At 39.0% G+C, this 17,748-nt stretch overlaps 1 protein-coding gene across 3 annotated transcripts in view; it reads right to left on the reverse strand.

Moving 5' to 3' along the window:
- The window catches only part of PRKD3 (protein kinase D3), an 82,551-nt gene extending 65,963 nt beyond the window's left edge, over positions 1 to 16,588 (reverse strand). For all 3 annotated transcript variants that reach the window (XM_053589801.1, XM_053589800.1, XM_053589802.1), the window contains exons 1-2: positions 16,460 to 16,588; positions 8,047 to 8,985 (exon numbers count right to left, since the gene is read on the reverse strand). In XM_053589801.1, coding sequence (XP_053445776.1) covers positions 8,047 to 8,334 — 288 coding nt within the window. In that variant the 5' untranslated portion in view covers positions 8,335 to 8,985; positions 16,460 to 16,588. The remainder of the gene's footprint in view (positions 1 to 8,046; positions 8,986 to 16,459) is intronic.
- Between the last annotated feature and the right edge of the window lie 1,160 nt (positions 16,589 to 17,748).

Raw genomic sequence — 17,748 nt, forward strand, 5'->3', positions numbered from 1 at the left:
TGCCAAGCAGAAAAAACGAAATCACTAGCATTTATTTTATATCTAAAATTTTCAAGTATCACAGTAACCTATAATCATATGTAGGCCTCACTTGAGGTTTGGGTTATAAGATTATTTTAAAACACAGTATTATATTTTCAGTATGTGGAAAATAATGAGATGGCATATTTAAACAACAAAAATACACAATTTAAATATTTGAAAACAGTATCTTCTGATTATTACTTATATGGTCCTTAAGCTGATTTCCATTTAGAACAGAGATCCTAAACTCTGGCTGCTCATTAGAGTAACAGAACTCTTAAAAAGACTGTTCTCTCCCAGAGATGCTGACTTAATACAATATGTAGGTCAGGGGAGGACCTATTTAAGCTCCCAGGTTATTCTCTGGTGCAGCCAGGTTGAAAAATCACTGTTACAAATCAAGTTGCATTTAAGTTGCACACAACTTTGCTACCACAAAGTACTTAATAATCCTGATCCTTTATAACACTTTGCCACTGGTAAAAAATTTTAAATATTAAGCCATTTTTTTCAATTTCAAAATAAACTTTGAACATTTTGCTTCTAATGTTCAAAGCAGATTGGGTAAGATTTGTGTAGGAAAAAAGAGACACAGTGAAATAAAGCCTGTACTGCCAAGTATATGTATTAACTTGTTTGACTGTAACCAAGTTACTATTTTATCAAAAATTACTAAATCATGGAAAAATTTGATAAGCTTTGTTCATATTCCTTCAACTTATTTCTAAAACTAGGGTGGGACTAAAAACATTTTTAAACAATGCATTAGTTTTCATGCCTCAACTCAGAAGCAAATATAGCTTTTCCACTGCACTATATACTTCAAGTAAAAGTCTTCTGTTTCAAGCTCTGCTTTCTTGTTTTATTGTGGGTTTTTATTATTTATTTATTTTTGTTTGTTTTTTAAAGACAGAATCTCACTATGTCACCCTGGATAGAGTGCTGTGCTATCACAGTTCACAGCTCACAGCAACCTCAAACTCTTGGGCTTAAGTGATTCTCTTGCCTCAGCTCCCAAGTAGCTGAGACTACAGGTGCCTGCCACGACGCCTGGTTATTTTTTTGTTGCAGTTGTGATTGTTGTTTAGCAGGCCCAGGCTGGGCTCAAATCTACCAGCCTCGGCATATGTGGCCAGTGCCCGACTCACTGGGGGCTACAGGCACCAAGCCTGCTTTCTTTTTTTAGCTCTTGCAGTGTAAATAATTTTCCTTTTCATAGTCTATTAAGCACAATGTTTTCTGTATTTTTCCTGTTTTTTTTGTTAATCATTCCTCTTTCTAAAATGGCTTCCGCGCATGTGCTGAAGCACTGACTAGTGTTCCTAAGTGCAAGATGTCTGTGATGTACCTTAATGGAGTAAGTGTGTCAAACTTCATTTAGACATCAGTTATAGGGCTGATGGCTGCAGGAACAATGTTAATGCATCAAAAATATCTACTAAATAAGATGTCTTTAAACAGAAACACACATTAAAAAAGGGTATGTATTTACTGGTCAATAAAAATATTGTGAGCAAAGGTTTGTAGAAACCTAACCACATATTGCCACTAGGAGCAATGGTTTACTATTTGCTAATTCAGTGTTCACAATGAATGACACAATTACAGAACATAAATACTATGAACAATGAGAACTGACTGTATGTAAAAATAAAATGTATCCTAACAATAGCATAAATGACAATAAGAACAAAATAGAAATAGAAATATATCATCTTAAGCTATACATTAAGTTACACATAAAGTGGTATAAAATTGTTTGAATTAAAGATGCAGAAATTCATAAACATTTTCTATAAAAGGCCAGACAGTAATATGTCAGGTTTGGTGGGCCAATATGGTCTCGGTCACAACTATTCAACCCTGCTGCTGTAGAACGAAAACAGCCATAGGCAAGATGTAAATGAACGAGCATGCTGTGTTCCAATAGAACTCTATTTTAAAAAACTTACAGTGAAAAAGGGATCACTAAATCAAAGGCGGTAAAAAAATCCTATATGTGCTTACATATAATAGCTTCAAAAAATACAAAGCAAAATTTGATAAAATGGAAAAAAAAACAGGAAAACCTTGAATTATTGTTGAGAGACTTCAATACTCTTTTCCCCATAACGACAGAGCATGTAAAAAGAAATTAATAAAGACATAGATCTGAACACTATTAACCAATTACTAATACTGTATTCGGCAAGAACAGATTATACTAGAGAAAGGTAGAGTTGGGAGGGTTTATCCACTGCCAGAGTCAAGCAGAACATAGGAGCCCCAATTATCTCCCAATTATCTTTCACTGACCAATCTGTCAGTGAAAGAATACTTTGACCCTCTTAAATCACCACAAGACCTCTACTTTATTAAAGTTTGATACAAGTCAATTACATTATCTCTATCAGTAAAGTCTTACTGTTCCTTCTGGTTTGTCTATGTTGGTCATCAGCATCATCACCCATCCAGTCTCTGTCTCCAACCCTCAGTCATTTGGGGTTGGCTGTCTTTTGCCCTTTGCTCTTTCCTTATATTCAATAGGATATCAAGTCTTATCAACTGTGCTTTTCAAATATTTCAAATGTCATCACTTTCCTACTCATTCAGTTCAAGTCTTCATTACAATAGCCTCCTATCTTATCTCCCTATTTTACCTCACACTCAGTTGCCCTATTTCAGCCTTCCAAAACAGATTCCATCATTTCCCTTTCCTGTGCAAATACTCAGGCCAACCTCTGAAGAATCAAGTGTGAAACTTTTCACTGGCACAGGGAAAGCAGCATGGTGCAGCGAAGAGTGTATAATCTTTTAAGTCATGTCAGACCTCCATTTATTGATGGAGAGAGGAAAATCATAACCTTTATTAACTCAAATTTAGTAATCACTCTTGTGATTCAGCATGGCTATCATGAAGAAGTATCAAAATCACCTAGGAGCCTATTAGAAATGCTGACCCACCCCAAATCTGACTCAAAATTCACATTTGAGTACACTCCCCAGATGTTTCACTTGTATATTAAAGTTTCATATACACCACAAACTATTAACTAGGATTAAAATGAATTAAGGAAAGTTCCTGGCATAGATAGAGTACGGTTGCAAGAAATGTTACCGGTTGTCATATCCCACTTTCTTTCATATCTTTGCTCATCCTCATTCTTCTGCCTGGAATGTATTCTCACCTCTCAAATTCTGAAATTTTGCTCATTCTGTATCATATTAAATGTTACTTTCTGTATGAAGTCTTCCACATTATTCCTCAACCTAAAAAAAGCAATTTGTATTTTAACTTCACTTGCTCCTTTTCATGTTTTATTATGGAAAACATGTTTTCCTCACTAGACCTTAATCTTTTGAGGAAAAGAACAATGTCTGGTTAATGTATTTACTAAAATTTAAACAGTGCCTCCCCCTCTTTTTTTTTGAGACAGTCTCACTATGCCACCTTTGGTAGAGTTCCCTGGCATCACAGCTCACAGCAACCTCAAACTCTTAACACTTAAGTGATTTTCTTGCCTCAGCCTCCAAAGTAGCTGGGACTACAGGCACCCACCACAATGCCTGGCTATTTTTTGTTGTTGTTGTAGTTGTCATTGTTGTTTTAGCTGGCCGGGGCCAGGTTCGAACCTGCCAGCCTCGGTGCATGTGGCTGGCGCCCTACCCACTGAGTACAGGTGCTGCCCAACAGTGTCCTATCTTAAGAAGGTTTTACATAAATACATTTATGATCAAGAATAAACAGGTGTGTCCACGAAATCAAACTATCTAATTAATTATAAATAAAAATGTTAAGTAACAGTGACATTTCTAGAGTTTTAAATGTCAATTCTCCTGAAGAATAAACAGAACAATTTAACTCAGTCTGTTAGATTAATAGCAGGGTTCAGAAGAGCAGTTAGCTTCAGGAAAATTACATTTTGTGGTTCCTGACTGTACTGCATCTGTAATCGGAAGACATTTTACAATCTGTAGCGCTTGATAATGGAAAGACAACGTGGTTGGTTAGAGCAGCACAGTTAAAGACAGCTCTAAAGTCAGACTGCTGGATTTATTTCAAATTCTTACTGTTAAAGACTTTGGAAAGTTAGATAATCTCTATGTGCTTGAAATTTCCTTACCTATAAATGGAGGTTTTAATAATACTTGCCTCATATACAGTGACACTGTGAAGAATGAAGGAAATATGTATGTGGCCAGACACAGTGGCTCACACCTGCGATCCCAGCACTCTGGGAGGCTGAGACGGGTGGATTGCTTGAGCTCAGGAGTTTGAGATCAGCCTGAGCAAGAGCAAGACCCCATCTCTAAAAACAGCCAGGCCCCTATAGTCCCAGCTACTTGGGAAGCTGAAGCAAGAAAACAGCTTGAGCCCACGAGTTTGAAGTTGCTGTGATGTATGACACCATGGCATTCTACGAAGGGGGTCAAAGTAAGACTCTGTCTCCAAAAAAAAAAAAAGAAAGAAAGAAAAGAAAAAGAAATATGTGTAAAGAGGTTAAAACAGAGTAAGAACCATTCAATAAATGAAAGCTATTATTATTAATGTAAGCTATTATCATTTTTTAAATCTGAAGCATTTATTGATGGAGAGGAAAATCATAACCTCTATTAACTCAAATTTAGTAATTTTGCCCCCTTTATGACGTAGTTTTTCCCATCTCCAAGATGAGTTATGGATCCATGAAAGCTTTCTGTAAAATCACATACTCTAAGCTAGTTCCCTAAATTATCTTTCCAATCAGGAGCTAAAGAGGTCATCTATACATTGAGACTCCTTTAGCACTTATCTATCCCTTGCAGTGAACAACCAAATTTAGATTAAATAATTCAAAATTTCACAGCTGGAATTACATACTAGAAATCATCCCAACTCAATGATTTGACAATCTAGAAACTGTAATGCAGAGAAGTCACTTGTCCAAAATCATACAGTGAGTAAGTAATAGAGCTAACTTAATTCCAAGCTTTTCACAATATATAAACAACAGGATTCTGGCACATGCCAAAAATAATGTGTAGTATGTTGATGTTATAAATTTTGGCAAATACCTCACCATCACTAAAATATTGATTCAAATTCAGTTCACTATGATATCCATTTTATGTTGGACATATCTATAGTCAATAACTATTTTATATTTGTATAGAGGTCACCCTGAATTATCCTTTTTTGAGCTATACTGTTTACTTCTTTGGCATCACTCTAATTTTTCATGAACTATGATTTTTAATCTGGTTTCCAAAGAGTTTAACTCAATGACCCACTTCTCACATTTATATAATGGTAAAGTAACATTGATTTTAGAATAACCCTGCGGAAAATTAGGAAGCCTTTGTGTAAATATAAGAAGTAAATGAATCTAAGTAGATTATAAATAAATCAAGTTAATTAACTCAAAGTAAGCCATTACATAATGTACCATTTCAAAACAGCATATTATACGCAATAAATATATACAATTTTTTTCAATTAAATTTTTTTTTTGAGACACAGGGTTATTCTGTTGCCCAGGCTAGAGTGCCATGGCCTCAGCCTAGTTCATACAACCTCAAAATCCTGGGCTCAAGCAATCCTCCCACCTCAGCCTCCTGGAGTAATAGGATTACAGGCATGAGCCACTGTGCCCAGCTGCAATTATAAAATTTTTAAAAAGAAGTGACACTCTGGGAGGCTGGGGGGGGGGTGGATTGCTTGAACTCACGAGTTCAAGACCAGCCTGAGCAAGAGCCAGACTGCCCCCATCTCTAAAAATAGCCAGGTGTTGTGGCAGGTGCCTATAGTCCCAACTACTTGGGAGGCTGAGTCAGGAGAATTGCTTGGGCCCTGGAGTTTGAGGTTGCTGTGAGCTATGACGTCACAGCACGCTACTGAGGGTAACAAAATGAGACTCTCAGAAAAAGTAAATGAAATTTCCAAAGATTGAAAATTGATTAATAGAGACTAATAAAAACATTGGTTATGAGTTTTTAGGGTTTCAAATAAAAAGGAATCATTACATTTTGTTACCAATTGTATTTAAATTTAAAATCTTTAAATAAAAAAATTACAACCTAATTGCAAAAGTATTTGAAAACTCTCTGCAAAGTGCAATGAAAGGGAAACTAAAAGTTGAGATACCAAAGAATACATGGTTCTACCGGTCTACTTCTACCGGTCTACAAAAGTAACGTTATTCTTACTTCAAACCACATTTAACTATGAAACTCAGTGTTAGGAGGCATAAATCATTTTCACAAACTGCGTAACATTTTTGGATTCCTAATTACTTCCACATCAGAAGATATTGATAAACAATGTAAAGAAAGCATAAGGAATCGAGACAAAAACAGTTAAAATGAAGACTGAAGCTAGGTGTCGTGGCTCACATCCATAATCTTAGCACTCTGGGGGGCTGAGCCAGGTGGATTGCTTGGAGCTCAGGACCAGCCTGAGCACCTTGTCCCTAAAAAATAGCTGGAAATTGTGGCAGACACCTGTAGGCCCAGCTACTTGGGAGGCTGAGGCAAGAAGATTGTTTGAGCCCAAGAGTTGGAGGTTGATGTGAGCTCTGATGCTACAGCACTCTACCAAGGGTGATAAAGTAAGACTCTGTCTCAAAAAAAAAAAAAAAAGAGGGAAGACTATGAATAGAAACATATTAATCTCATTGAAAGATAAGGTTTTTACAAACAGGAAGTTTACAAATTTGTTGGGATTTTTGTTTGTTTTGAGACAGAGTCTCACTTTGTTGCCCTCTGTGGAGTGCTGTGATGCCATAGCTCACAGCAACCTCAAACTCTTGGGCTCAAGCAATCCTCTTGCCTCAGCCTCTTGAATAGCTGGGACTACAGGTACCTGCCACAAAGCCTGGCTATTTTTAGAGATGGGGATCTCACTTTTGCTCCAGCTGGTATCAAACTCCTGAGCTCAAGCAATCTATCCCTTTCGGTCTCCCAGAGTGCTGGGATTATAGGCATAAGCCACCACACCTGGCCCTAGAAAGTTTACAAATTTGTTTAGAACAAATCTGAAACATGCTTTGCCTGTTAAAAAATAAAACCAATCCATACAACCCACATAGTTTTATGATAAAAGAGAAAACATGCTAGCTCTGCAAATCAGGATTGTTAAAGACATTTAGCTAAGCTTCCTTAAAAAATGGCATAGTACAGGGCAGGAGGTGGATGTATAAAAACAAAATAAAATCACCCTGAATTTTCAAATTTTCATATATTTTAAAACATATTCAAAATTGATTTACCTTTTTTTAAAAAAGAGCGTGATACTATACTAAGTAGCAGTTTAATATAGGTTATCTGAAAAATAATCAGGCTCTAAAGAGAAGAAAAAGGGTCAAAAAGAGGGGGCAGAACAAAAAGCACCTAGAAAAAACAAGGTGTAGATGTGGGACTTAGTTGCTGGTGTGCCCCCATGCCACCTGAATTCCTCATACCTTCTACCTCCAGCTGTCTCTGAAAACATTTAAATAATATTTCTTATGCCTCTTTGACTTTATAAGGATTTTCCTATATAAGAGACAAAAGATTGTGGTCTTTTAGATCTGGGATATAGGCTCAGCGCCTGTGGCTCAAGTGGCTAAGGCGCCGTGCCAACCACATACACCTGAGCTGGTGGGTTCAAATCCAGCCTGGGCCCAAACAACGATGGCTGCAACCAAAAAAATAGATGGGCGTTGTGGAGGGCGCTTGTAGTCCCAGCTACTTGGGAGGCAGAGGCAGGAGAATGGCTTGAGCCCAGGAGTTAGAGGTTGCTGTGAGCTGTGATGCCACAGCACTCTACCCAGGGCGACAGCTTGAGGCTCTGTCTTAAAACAAACAAATAAATAAACAAACAAACAAACCTGGGATATAGGTTGTCAATTAGTTAGACTCTCAGATTTCAGACATTAGGCTCATAGTCTATTAGGACTCTTCCGGAAATGCTCAGAATTGATGGATCCATATGTGTTAACTCATTGTTTTATGTGCAATTTACAGAGAAGCAATGGTAACAGTATCACCTAGAAAAACTATTGACATGAATAGCATGCACAGTACCTTTTGATAAACAATGGAGCACACAAGATCTTTGACAGCAGATAAAGACAGTTCCTGGGCTTCAATGGTAACACTCTCCCGCGTAAGGCCAATCTGCAGTAGAAATGAAACCGGATGCACTGAGCTTCTGGAGTTGGTGAGTGATGGTGCACTGAAGCTTCCATTAGAGAGTCGGGTAGAGAGTCCTGTCTTAGGACTTGAACACGGAGAAGCAGTTGGAAGCACAGCAGGAATAGGTGTGGGTAATACAGACTTCTGGGCTGATGGAGGGGAATTGTTTGCAGACATCTGCCTTTCTTTTATCTTTTAGAGTAGCTATTAAGTCTTTTTAAATGATTAGGAAGAATTTTTTAAAATAATAGCAAAAAAAAAAAAAAAGAGTGCACTTTGGATTTAGTTGAAAGCTCTCTTTTAAGCCATTCATGCTGATGATTCTAAGTTTTATCACTGAGTTGAATGCACAAATGGTGCTACTTCTCTTAATACTAGTTCCACCAAAAAAGGGTCTTACTTTTAGGACCACAACCAGGGATTTGTATTTAACATCACTTGGTTATCTTAATCAGAATACAACTGACAGTGCTTATTCTTTAAACATCTTCATCTATTTTCTTTTAAGTCTGTTCTTGTCTCTCTCTTTAATCCCAGAAAATACATACTGGATAAAAGTTCTTTTCTGTCAAGATGAAATCCTCTTGGCTTAAATAAGCAAGTATTTTGGATTAATCTGTTCAGTACTTATCTTTAGGTTCACCAATTTGATGAGGACACCTTCTCAAATGTCCATATCTTAAATCACTCCTCAAATGCCTCCATTTTCATTTGAGGGGGGAAGACTTTTTTATATGAAATACAAAGCTTCTTAAAATAGTATTGGCATATTTCACTTGATGACTAGGTCCATCGAGAAAAGTTGATGCTTTCTGAAATGCAGTCAGCCTAGAAGGAATTTTAAAAAAGGATTTTAATATTTTACATTCATTCAAAATTAATTTAAAAGTTACCTATAATTTTTAAAATGATAAATTTTGGCCGTATGTTTATAATTCACTAATAAGTTCTAATAAGTAGCCAATTTTTGTTTAGCTATCAGAGCCATGTTTTACTGTGGGTATAATTTTAGAGAATGTCTCCTGCTCAAAAATACACCCGACACTCCCTAGATATTTGAAGTGTCAAGACTACATACTTTAAAAAAATCGGTTTTATTTTAATTGATGAAGATCAAACACTTTTATTCTACAATTACACAACTGAGTTATGACAGGACAAAAAAAGGAATAAAACTGACATTGTCACAGACATAAAATACCTGTAACTCAGCCATAAAAAGATGTATAATACTTTCCTAACACAGGTAAGAGTATTCTTTTTTTGCACCAAAAGCCTAATTCTATCAAAATATGGCTGTTGACTTGTTTTGTTGAAATTTCTTTCAGAAGGCTAAGGAAGCAAAAGCGGATGTATGAAACAGTGATGTGACCAACTAAGTATGAAAGTTGACATACTTCGGACAGGAACATGGGAGAGTGTTCTCATCATAAGGGATTTCTCCCATCTAAGTAAAACCAGGACCAACCCTGCTTAAGCAAGATCAGGCATGTTCAGAGTGATAATGGCTACAAACCATAGAGAATTCTAATAATAATAAACAGTAAGCACAGTTAAATATGTATCATAGTTTTTAGAAAAGCAGAGTTCAAAAAGTAAAAAAAGAAAAAGGCATAACTCTGCATGGCTAAGCAAAATGGCTCATAAGAAATGGATTTTTCTAAGTTCCACCTAGATACCCATAAAGAATTCCAATGATGAAAAAGGGTGAAGCACTCAGTGTTACTGCAGAGGGACTCTGTGCAGAATAGTTAATGGTGCTCAAACAGAATGAACTTAACAGAAGAATAAAAACATACAGTATTAGGAATGAAAAAGCTCAGAAAAAATTGAAACTTAGAAAAAAATGTTTAAAGATAAAATCTTTTATAGCTACATTTTAATAAATATTATTCCATCTTATATTGCACAGTACTTGATAGTTTATAAATGCTGCATGAAGCTTCTTTGAAATCTGACAGGGCAAATATCATTTTTACAGATGAGAAAACTGAGGCATACGGTGATAATGCAACTTGCCAAGCATCACACGGGCTATTAAGAAGTAGAGTAGGAATTAGACCTCAGGTTTCACAGTTTCTCACCCAAGGCTCTCTCCACGGTAACATACTATCTCTCGAACAGAGAAAGGAACTGAGAGACTCCCTGCTTAGAGAATGTTGCTAAGATTGTGAGATCATATAGATTGCTCAACCAGTATTTTGCCTATTTTCTCCAACAACTTTTAAACTAAAACTGCAGAAAAACATTGAAAACTGAAAACTGAGCCTAATGAGTGAGACTAGAACTATATGTGAGTTTGAGTCTCTAGACACAGACACAATCCATTCCATACTAAGTAAAGCACTTAGCAAGTGTAATCACAAAGCTGATTCCTGCAATCTTGGAGAAAAGCTCAGAAAGACAGAAGATGGGTAGAGTTTGCTTCCACTCCTGGGGACTGAAGAAGTGGGGAAGTAAATTTCAGAAATTACAGATAAACTTAATTATGAAGCAAATGGTTTGTGAATAACTAGAGAACATGAAGATCACTAGATAAATGTCAGCATAAACTCAAACAGAACAAGTAATACCAAATCACATTTACATCTTAGAAACTAATGACTATTAGACTTCTTAGATGGAGGAAATAATAAAAGCTTCTATTAATTGAGCTCTTACTATCTGCCAGACACTGTTCTAAGCACTTTGTATGTACTACCTCATTTAGTTTCAAAACAACCCATTTTACATATATAGTTTCAAAAGCAGAGTTTTAAAGTACTTGCCCAAGATCACACAATTAGCAAAGGCAAAAAAAAGAGTGTATTCTAACAAAAATAGTATTCAAGATGGGTTTCCATGCTATTTTTATGTTGCCTGAGTGTGAGTGGATATTAGTGTAGCTGGGTTAAGTTTGCTGCTGTACATCAACTCAGATGAGGAGTCTTTGGGGAGTGCCTTGGAACTCTGTCCTTAGCCTTCTGTTGTTTTTCATTTATGTGATAATAAACACACAGAAGACATGCTTACAAAGTCCTCAGACTAAACAATTCTGGGAGAAATACACTAAAGTTAAAGTGAAAATTAAGGATACATGTAAAGCTTTGCATTTAGTTTCAAAAAGTTAAACATGCAATATAGAAATGGGAAAATGCTGGCTCAGAAGTTATTCACATGAGAAGGGACTGTCAACTGATAATATAAAGAATGATTAAAAGAACTAATGCAAACCTATGCTCTAGGATACTGAGGACATATGAGCATAAATCTGTATACTTCCTGCTAGTCAGTCTATATAACTACTGTTTATTTCTATGGCTCACATTTTTGGAGCTATATTCATTTTTTTAAATCACACTTCCAAATAAAGGTGAAAAAACATCATGCAACAACAACAAAAAATATGCTAACAATCCCATATAGACAGAATAAGTGGTTTTTAAATATTTGAAAAGGTGTTAATAGAACTGGTTTTAATTTGTATCATTGCAGAAGGGCGAAGTAAAATGAAGATGTTAGCACTACTTAATTACCTCACAGGTTGTAAGGACTGAGCTACTCCCTGTAAGGAACCTACATGGGGTACCTGGCTCACAGTAAATGCTCAATAAATTTTAGTAATGTTCATAGTAATTAGTTAAAAGGATTAACAATTAAGTTCCTACGTTACGCTAAACACTCCAAATGCGGTATGATACTTTATTAAATCCTTGTAATAATACTAGATGATCTGTTTAACTCTGTTTAAAGAAAAGGAACCAGAGCTTCAAAAAAGTTGTCCCTTGTCCATTACTACGTAACTAATAAGTGATGGAAATGAGATCCAAACTTAAGTTTCTAATTCCAAAGCCCACATTCAAAAACCTAACAATGGAACAGGTTGTTTCATGAGGTAGTTAGCTCCATGACATATCTGACTGAGTAGGTATTTATCACAATCAAGTAGTGATATTATCTATGAATTATCTATGAATAACACTGTATGAAAGTTAACAACTTCAAAATACAAGATACCACTGTGCTTAATAATTTATTTTGATGGCTGCTATCTCAGTAAATTTCCACTTTATTATGCCTAGTCATACTAGCCAAACCCTGTCTAATAAAATTGACTAATTTGCCAGAACTAATGTCAATTGTTTATATATGTCATTGTATAAAAACAATCCTTAAGTTTCAGCATGAACACAAATAAAAGAAACTAAGGAGCTATCATATTAGTTTCTGCCTACTTATCCCTCCTTGTTTTTTCTCTCCTCATTTTGATTGCAGACCCCTGATTTTGTCTGTTAAGATGCAACAAGATACAGAGTACAAAATATTTAAAACTAAATATGAAAAGAAATCTAGTAACTCTAACTTACAAGAACCTTGCTATGTTGCTTAGTTTTGTCTTTATGCTTCAGTTAGAAAACTGAAATAGTACATCTCCCCCCCCCTTTTTTTTGAGACAAAGTCTCACTTTGTCACCGTTGGTAGAGTGCCATAATGTCACAGCTCACAGCAACCTCTAACTCTTGAGCTTAAGCCTTGATTCACCTCGGCCTCCCGAGTAGCTGGGACTACAGGCACCTGCCACAACGTCCAGCTATTTTTTGGTTGTAGTTGTCATTGTTGTTTGGCAGGCCTGGGCTGGATTCGAACCTGCCTTCCAGTGTATGTGGCTGGTGCCCTAGCTGCTGAGCTATAGGCACCGAGCAGAAATACCCTGTTTCCCAGAAAATAAGAAGGCGTGCTCCAAAAGACGCACTAGGTCTTATTTTCAGGGGATGTCTTATCTTTCCTGTGTGTAGGTCTTATTTTCGGAGGATGTCTTATTTTCGGGGAAACAGGGTAGTACATCTTATTAACTTATAAATTATTTATCGATTATGTCTATTTCTAACAGCCATTAGAGGCTCAAACAATGTCTCGTTGACAAGCACTTCTGTTTATTAGGAACATATCAAATATTCTTTTGGAGGGTTATTTGTCACCTATCCCATTCAAATGAATTAATAGAATCTATCCTCAGTGTTGAATGAAATCGAAGGCAGGGTATTTAAGGCATCTTCAGCCTGGCTGGCTTTATTATTAGGAGGTTATAGGTCTCACTTGAGAGTTATTTTCTGTACTATCACAAGTTCACCTGTTTTCCTCTTCCCCATGTATACGTTATCTTATATTTTAACAATCTGTAATTTAGAAGAAGCTCTAACAATAGCATTTTCATTTAATTTTTATCGAGTACTTATTATTTACCAGACTGCTATGAGAGACAATGGAGTTAAACAGCAGTGACCAGAATAGACATGTCACTACTCTTATCAAAACAGATATCAAATATTCTCATAAACACCCAGGTAATTACAAGCTATGAGAAGTGATATAACAGAACATATTAAGGGGACCCAATTTCAGCTGGGATTTCAGGGACGGTTCCTTTATGGAAATGGTATTTAAGCTGAGATTTTGGATAAGTAGGAGTTATAGAAGCAGAGAGAGAGAGGCAAGAGGATTCCAGGAAGGCAAAACATGTTACTAAATACTTCAAAAGGAAGCTCACTGTTTAGTATAGCCAGAGTTTTTTGGTACAGTACTCAGTGAAGGCTAAAATGAACAGATAAAATGTTTTTCCTATTTAGAAGAGCATAATATTTGCCACAATTCTCTACCTGTACAGAGTTTTCCAGGTTCAATTTAGTTATGCTAGAAATGCTGATGAAGTGGAGGATTGTATCCCCCCCATATGTATAAATATTCTTTTATCATGTAAAAAAGCAGGTGGCCTTTCTCAATACAGTAATAACCAGTGTACGGAAGTGAATGTCCATATTTTACCTTGATACAGGTTTGATTTTACTTAATAATCCTACTGTTGCATTTATGTTGTATACAGTTAAAAAAAAAAACTCAAAATCTTTTCTTGTTGGTTTAAAAAAATCGTATTTCGTAGCAATCCCTACATCTACTTATATTATTTTCAAAAACATGACTATTACCTCAGATTAATATAATGCTTTCCCTCCAAGAGCTCAGCATTTGACTAAATTGTTTCCTCTAAAATTCTGCTCATCTGTACCAGGGGTATTTGAATCTTAGTCTTTCCATGTCAGAGAGTAGCGAGAGGAAACACCATGTCTGCTCTCTGCTGGGGAACTGAAAGTTTATCCAGTAATAAGATCACAGCCTGGCAATCTGGCAATGTAATATGAATCTGTGGTGAGCTTGACAGAGCTTCATCTTTGCACCAGGACTATCTAAGAAATCTGATTGGCTAAACGCCAAGGAGCAATTTCTCACACACTGCCACTGTCAACTACTAACCACACAAGTGGACAAAACTTTTTTCCTACATTGAAACTAAAATCAAAACATCTTCTAAGTGCACTATCTCAAGTTTTTCTTGAGGTGACTGTTCCAAAGAGGCACACATATATGACAAGTTCAATATAAATTACATAATCAGAGAGACTCAAAGTATACTAAGCACAGGATACTGTGAATCATAATCAAGATTGTTATTAATTCAAATTAAAACTTGTACTAGCAAATAATTTTGCCATATATCAAATTCTGTACAAGTAGTTTCTTTTAAAAATAAACAATTAACTCCACTATGATAGCATTTTCATCAACTTTAAAATGTCTTTTTAAAAATGAGAACATCGCTGAAGTGCATTTAAGCCAACATCCACTTTTTTCCTGCATGAGGTGTTTTCAATCTTTTTATAATTTCCTAATGATTTATTAAGTTCTTTTTTTGTGCGTGGCAGTGTTTACATTAAAAGTAATCCACTAACAGAAAGAAATTTCTATTTTAAAGGGGTCGTCTGATGAAACTGAAAGTTTATAAAATTTGCAAAAGACTTCACTACATGGAATGCTTAAAAAATTAGTTTCAAGATATAAACTAGTCAACATTCTTGAATCTGATTCATCCTAAAATGTGAGATACCTTATACTAAATTATAGAACCTAGGATGAAAACTGGCTTGTCAAATCCAAATTGTGTACTCCCAAATTCATGAGATCAGGCCTACCACGTTTATATTACCTACTGAAGCAAAGCCTACTGTGGTTTCTGTGACACGTTTTAAATACTCCTTTTACTAAAACTTGTAACTAGGTTTTGGCTGAATTTCCACACTTGATCTCAACCCCATATTCTGACAGGGGAGGAGTGTAGGACTCGTTTACAGAGTAAAACCGGCCAAAATCTCAGTGGGGAAACTTCTGCCAGCAAATCCATAGGTATTCCCCGATTTCATTACATTAGAAGTTTATAAGCAGGCTTGATCTAACCAAAATCAAAATCTGTAAAAATATAAGAACTGCCAACACTTAGGTACAAAGTAAAAGCAGTTTAAGAGTAACAAAATAACATTTCCTACGATACAAATTAAGGCATTTTCTTTAAAGTTTTTGTTTTATTTGCGGCAACAGTTCATAAAGGCCATGTCGCACAAAGTAGTATTTCAGGGTGTAACTTATCCTTCCTAATCTAAGACGACAGTGATAGTCTTATTTCCTGTGGGGATGGGTGTGGTTGAAGAGACAGTTACGTCCAAGCCATCAATCTGTGTGTGGAAAAATCTGCGGGTCGTGCACACACTTGTCGCTGGATTTATAATAGTGCTTGCAGACTACAAGGCCTATGCCCCCGACTGCGATGACTTGAAACAAAATACCCAACAGGCAATCCAGTAGTGCCAGGTTCATTCCCCTGCTTACACAAACTGTCGCACTCCTGCGTTTCATCTTTAGAACCCACCACCCCGGCAGTGAGAACAACTCAGGGCAACTGCAAATCTAAACGCAGTCGGAGAAGTGGGGTTGGGGGGCTTTATGTCCGCCAAACATCATTTACTCACCCCTTTGAGGCGCGTACAAGGTAAAATGATGAAAACAAACGGTAAAGGAGCACCCAAAATTCGGCACTGGTAGTGACGTGGGTCTGGCGTCGGGGACTGGTTTGCGGGACCCATAAAGGTTCCCCCGCCGAGGGCCCAGGCGCGGTGGTCGCCGGCGGAGCGCGGATCCAAGTTGGCCTCGGCGCGGACGCCCGAACTTGGCCCCATCTGGCGGCCGCGCCGGCGCCCCGCGTCCCCTCGGCCGCCCGCCGCGCGCTCCCCCAACTTCCCGCCCGGTGCGGCGGCCGCCGCCCAGCCCAGCGCCGGGTCCCGGTCCCGCCGCCTCCGCAGCCGCCGCCGCGTGCGTGCGGCGGGTGGGGGAGGGGCCGCCGCCGCCTTAGCCCGACGGGCTGCGAGAACAAAGCGGCGGCGGCGGCAGCGTGAACTTTTTCGGTGTCTGCTCCGCGCTCCCTGAGAAGACTACTTACAGTGGCGGGCTCGGCCGGTCGCGAGAAACTCCGCGCCCGCCAGCGTCTGGGTCCCGGACCAGGCGCCAGCGAGGCTTCACGCGCCTCACAGGATCCCGCCCGCCGCCGGCGCCCCTTCCTCCCTCGCTCCCGCCCCGTCCCGTCCTGAGGCCGAGGGCGGGGGGCCGGGGTGCGCGGGGCGGGGGCGCGCGGCCGGCGCGGGGCCTGCCGGGAGCTGTAGTCCCCTGCGGCCCCAGCTGGGTGGTGGCGGTGCGGAAAGGTCGGTGGCTCCCTCTGCGCCGCGAAGGGGCCGTGGGAGTTCTGCGCTCTCCGGGGCTCTCCTGCGCCCCCGCTCGAAGTCAGGGCGTCTCGGTGAACACTGCAGAGTGGGGCGCAAGCGTGCCAGGAGCGCTGCTGGAGACGCGACCGTGCCTTTGCATCAGTTACTCGTCGTACTTGATACCCGCTATTGCTACTGAACTGCCTGTTTTCTTTTCTTCTGTGCGCTCTGACAGAGCCGATGGCAACAAGGGGCAGGAGGTGACAGTGTGAGCTGGGGACTTGTAACGTCCGGAGTGGAGAGCAGTTTCCACCCCGAGACAGCGGCTCACTCCTCCTCACGTTTCCCTCCCTCCCGCCTGCCCTCGGGGTGGCCGCCGAGCCCCCCAGGCGCGCCCACATGGCGCGTACAGATCCCTTCACCTACAGCGCAGTAAACTGGAGTGGTTTTCCGTCCCCCCATCCATCTTTTTTTTTTTTTTTTTTTGGAGAGACAGAGTTTCACTTCGTCGCCCTCGGTAGAGTGCTGTGGCGTCCACAGCTCACAGCAACCTCCAACTCCTGGGCCCAGGCGATTCTCCTGCCTCAGCCTCCCGACTTGCTGGGACTACAGGCGCCCGCCACAACGCCCGGCTATTTTTTTTTTGTTGCAGTTTGGCCGGGCCGGGTTTGAACCCGCCACCCTCGGTATATGGGGCCGGCGCCCTGCTCACTGAGCCACAGGCGCCGCCCTCCCCCCCAATCCATCTTTAAACTTGAATGTGATCCGTCCCACCAAAGTGAAGTGCAGTCAAGAATTACCGAACCTAGGCTTCCACACACGTGGAAACACAACGTATTTCCGCTTGTTTTGTTCCAAAACAAAGTGTGACAATCAATGTAGAGTGATTGGGACGAGGGTGGGAGTCGGTGTAAGGATCTATTAGGGGTATCCAATCTTTTTTTTCCTCTGCTGAACATTGGAAGAAGAAGCGCTTTCTTGGGCCACACAGTAAATACACAAAACACTGACAGTAGCTGATAAGCAAAAA

This window comes from Nycticebus coucang, chromosome 4 (assembly GCF_027406575.1).
Source record: "Nycticebus coucang isolate mNycCou1 chromosome 4, mNycCou1.pri, whole genome shotgun sequence".
Taxonomy (NCBI): domain Eukaryota; kingdom Metazoa; phylum Chordata; class Mammalia; order Primates; family Lorisidae; genus Nycticebus; species Nycticebus coucang.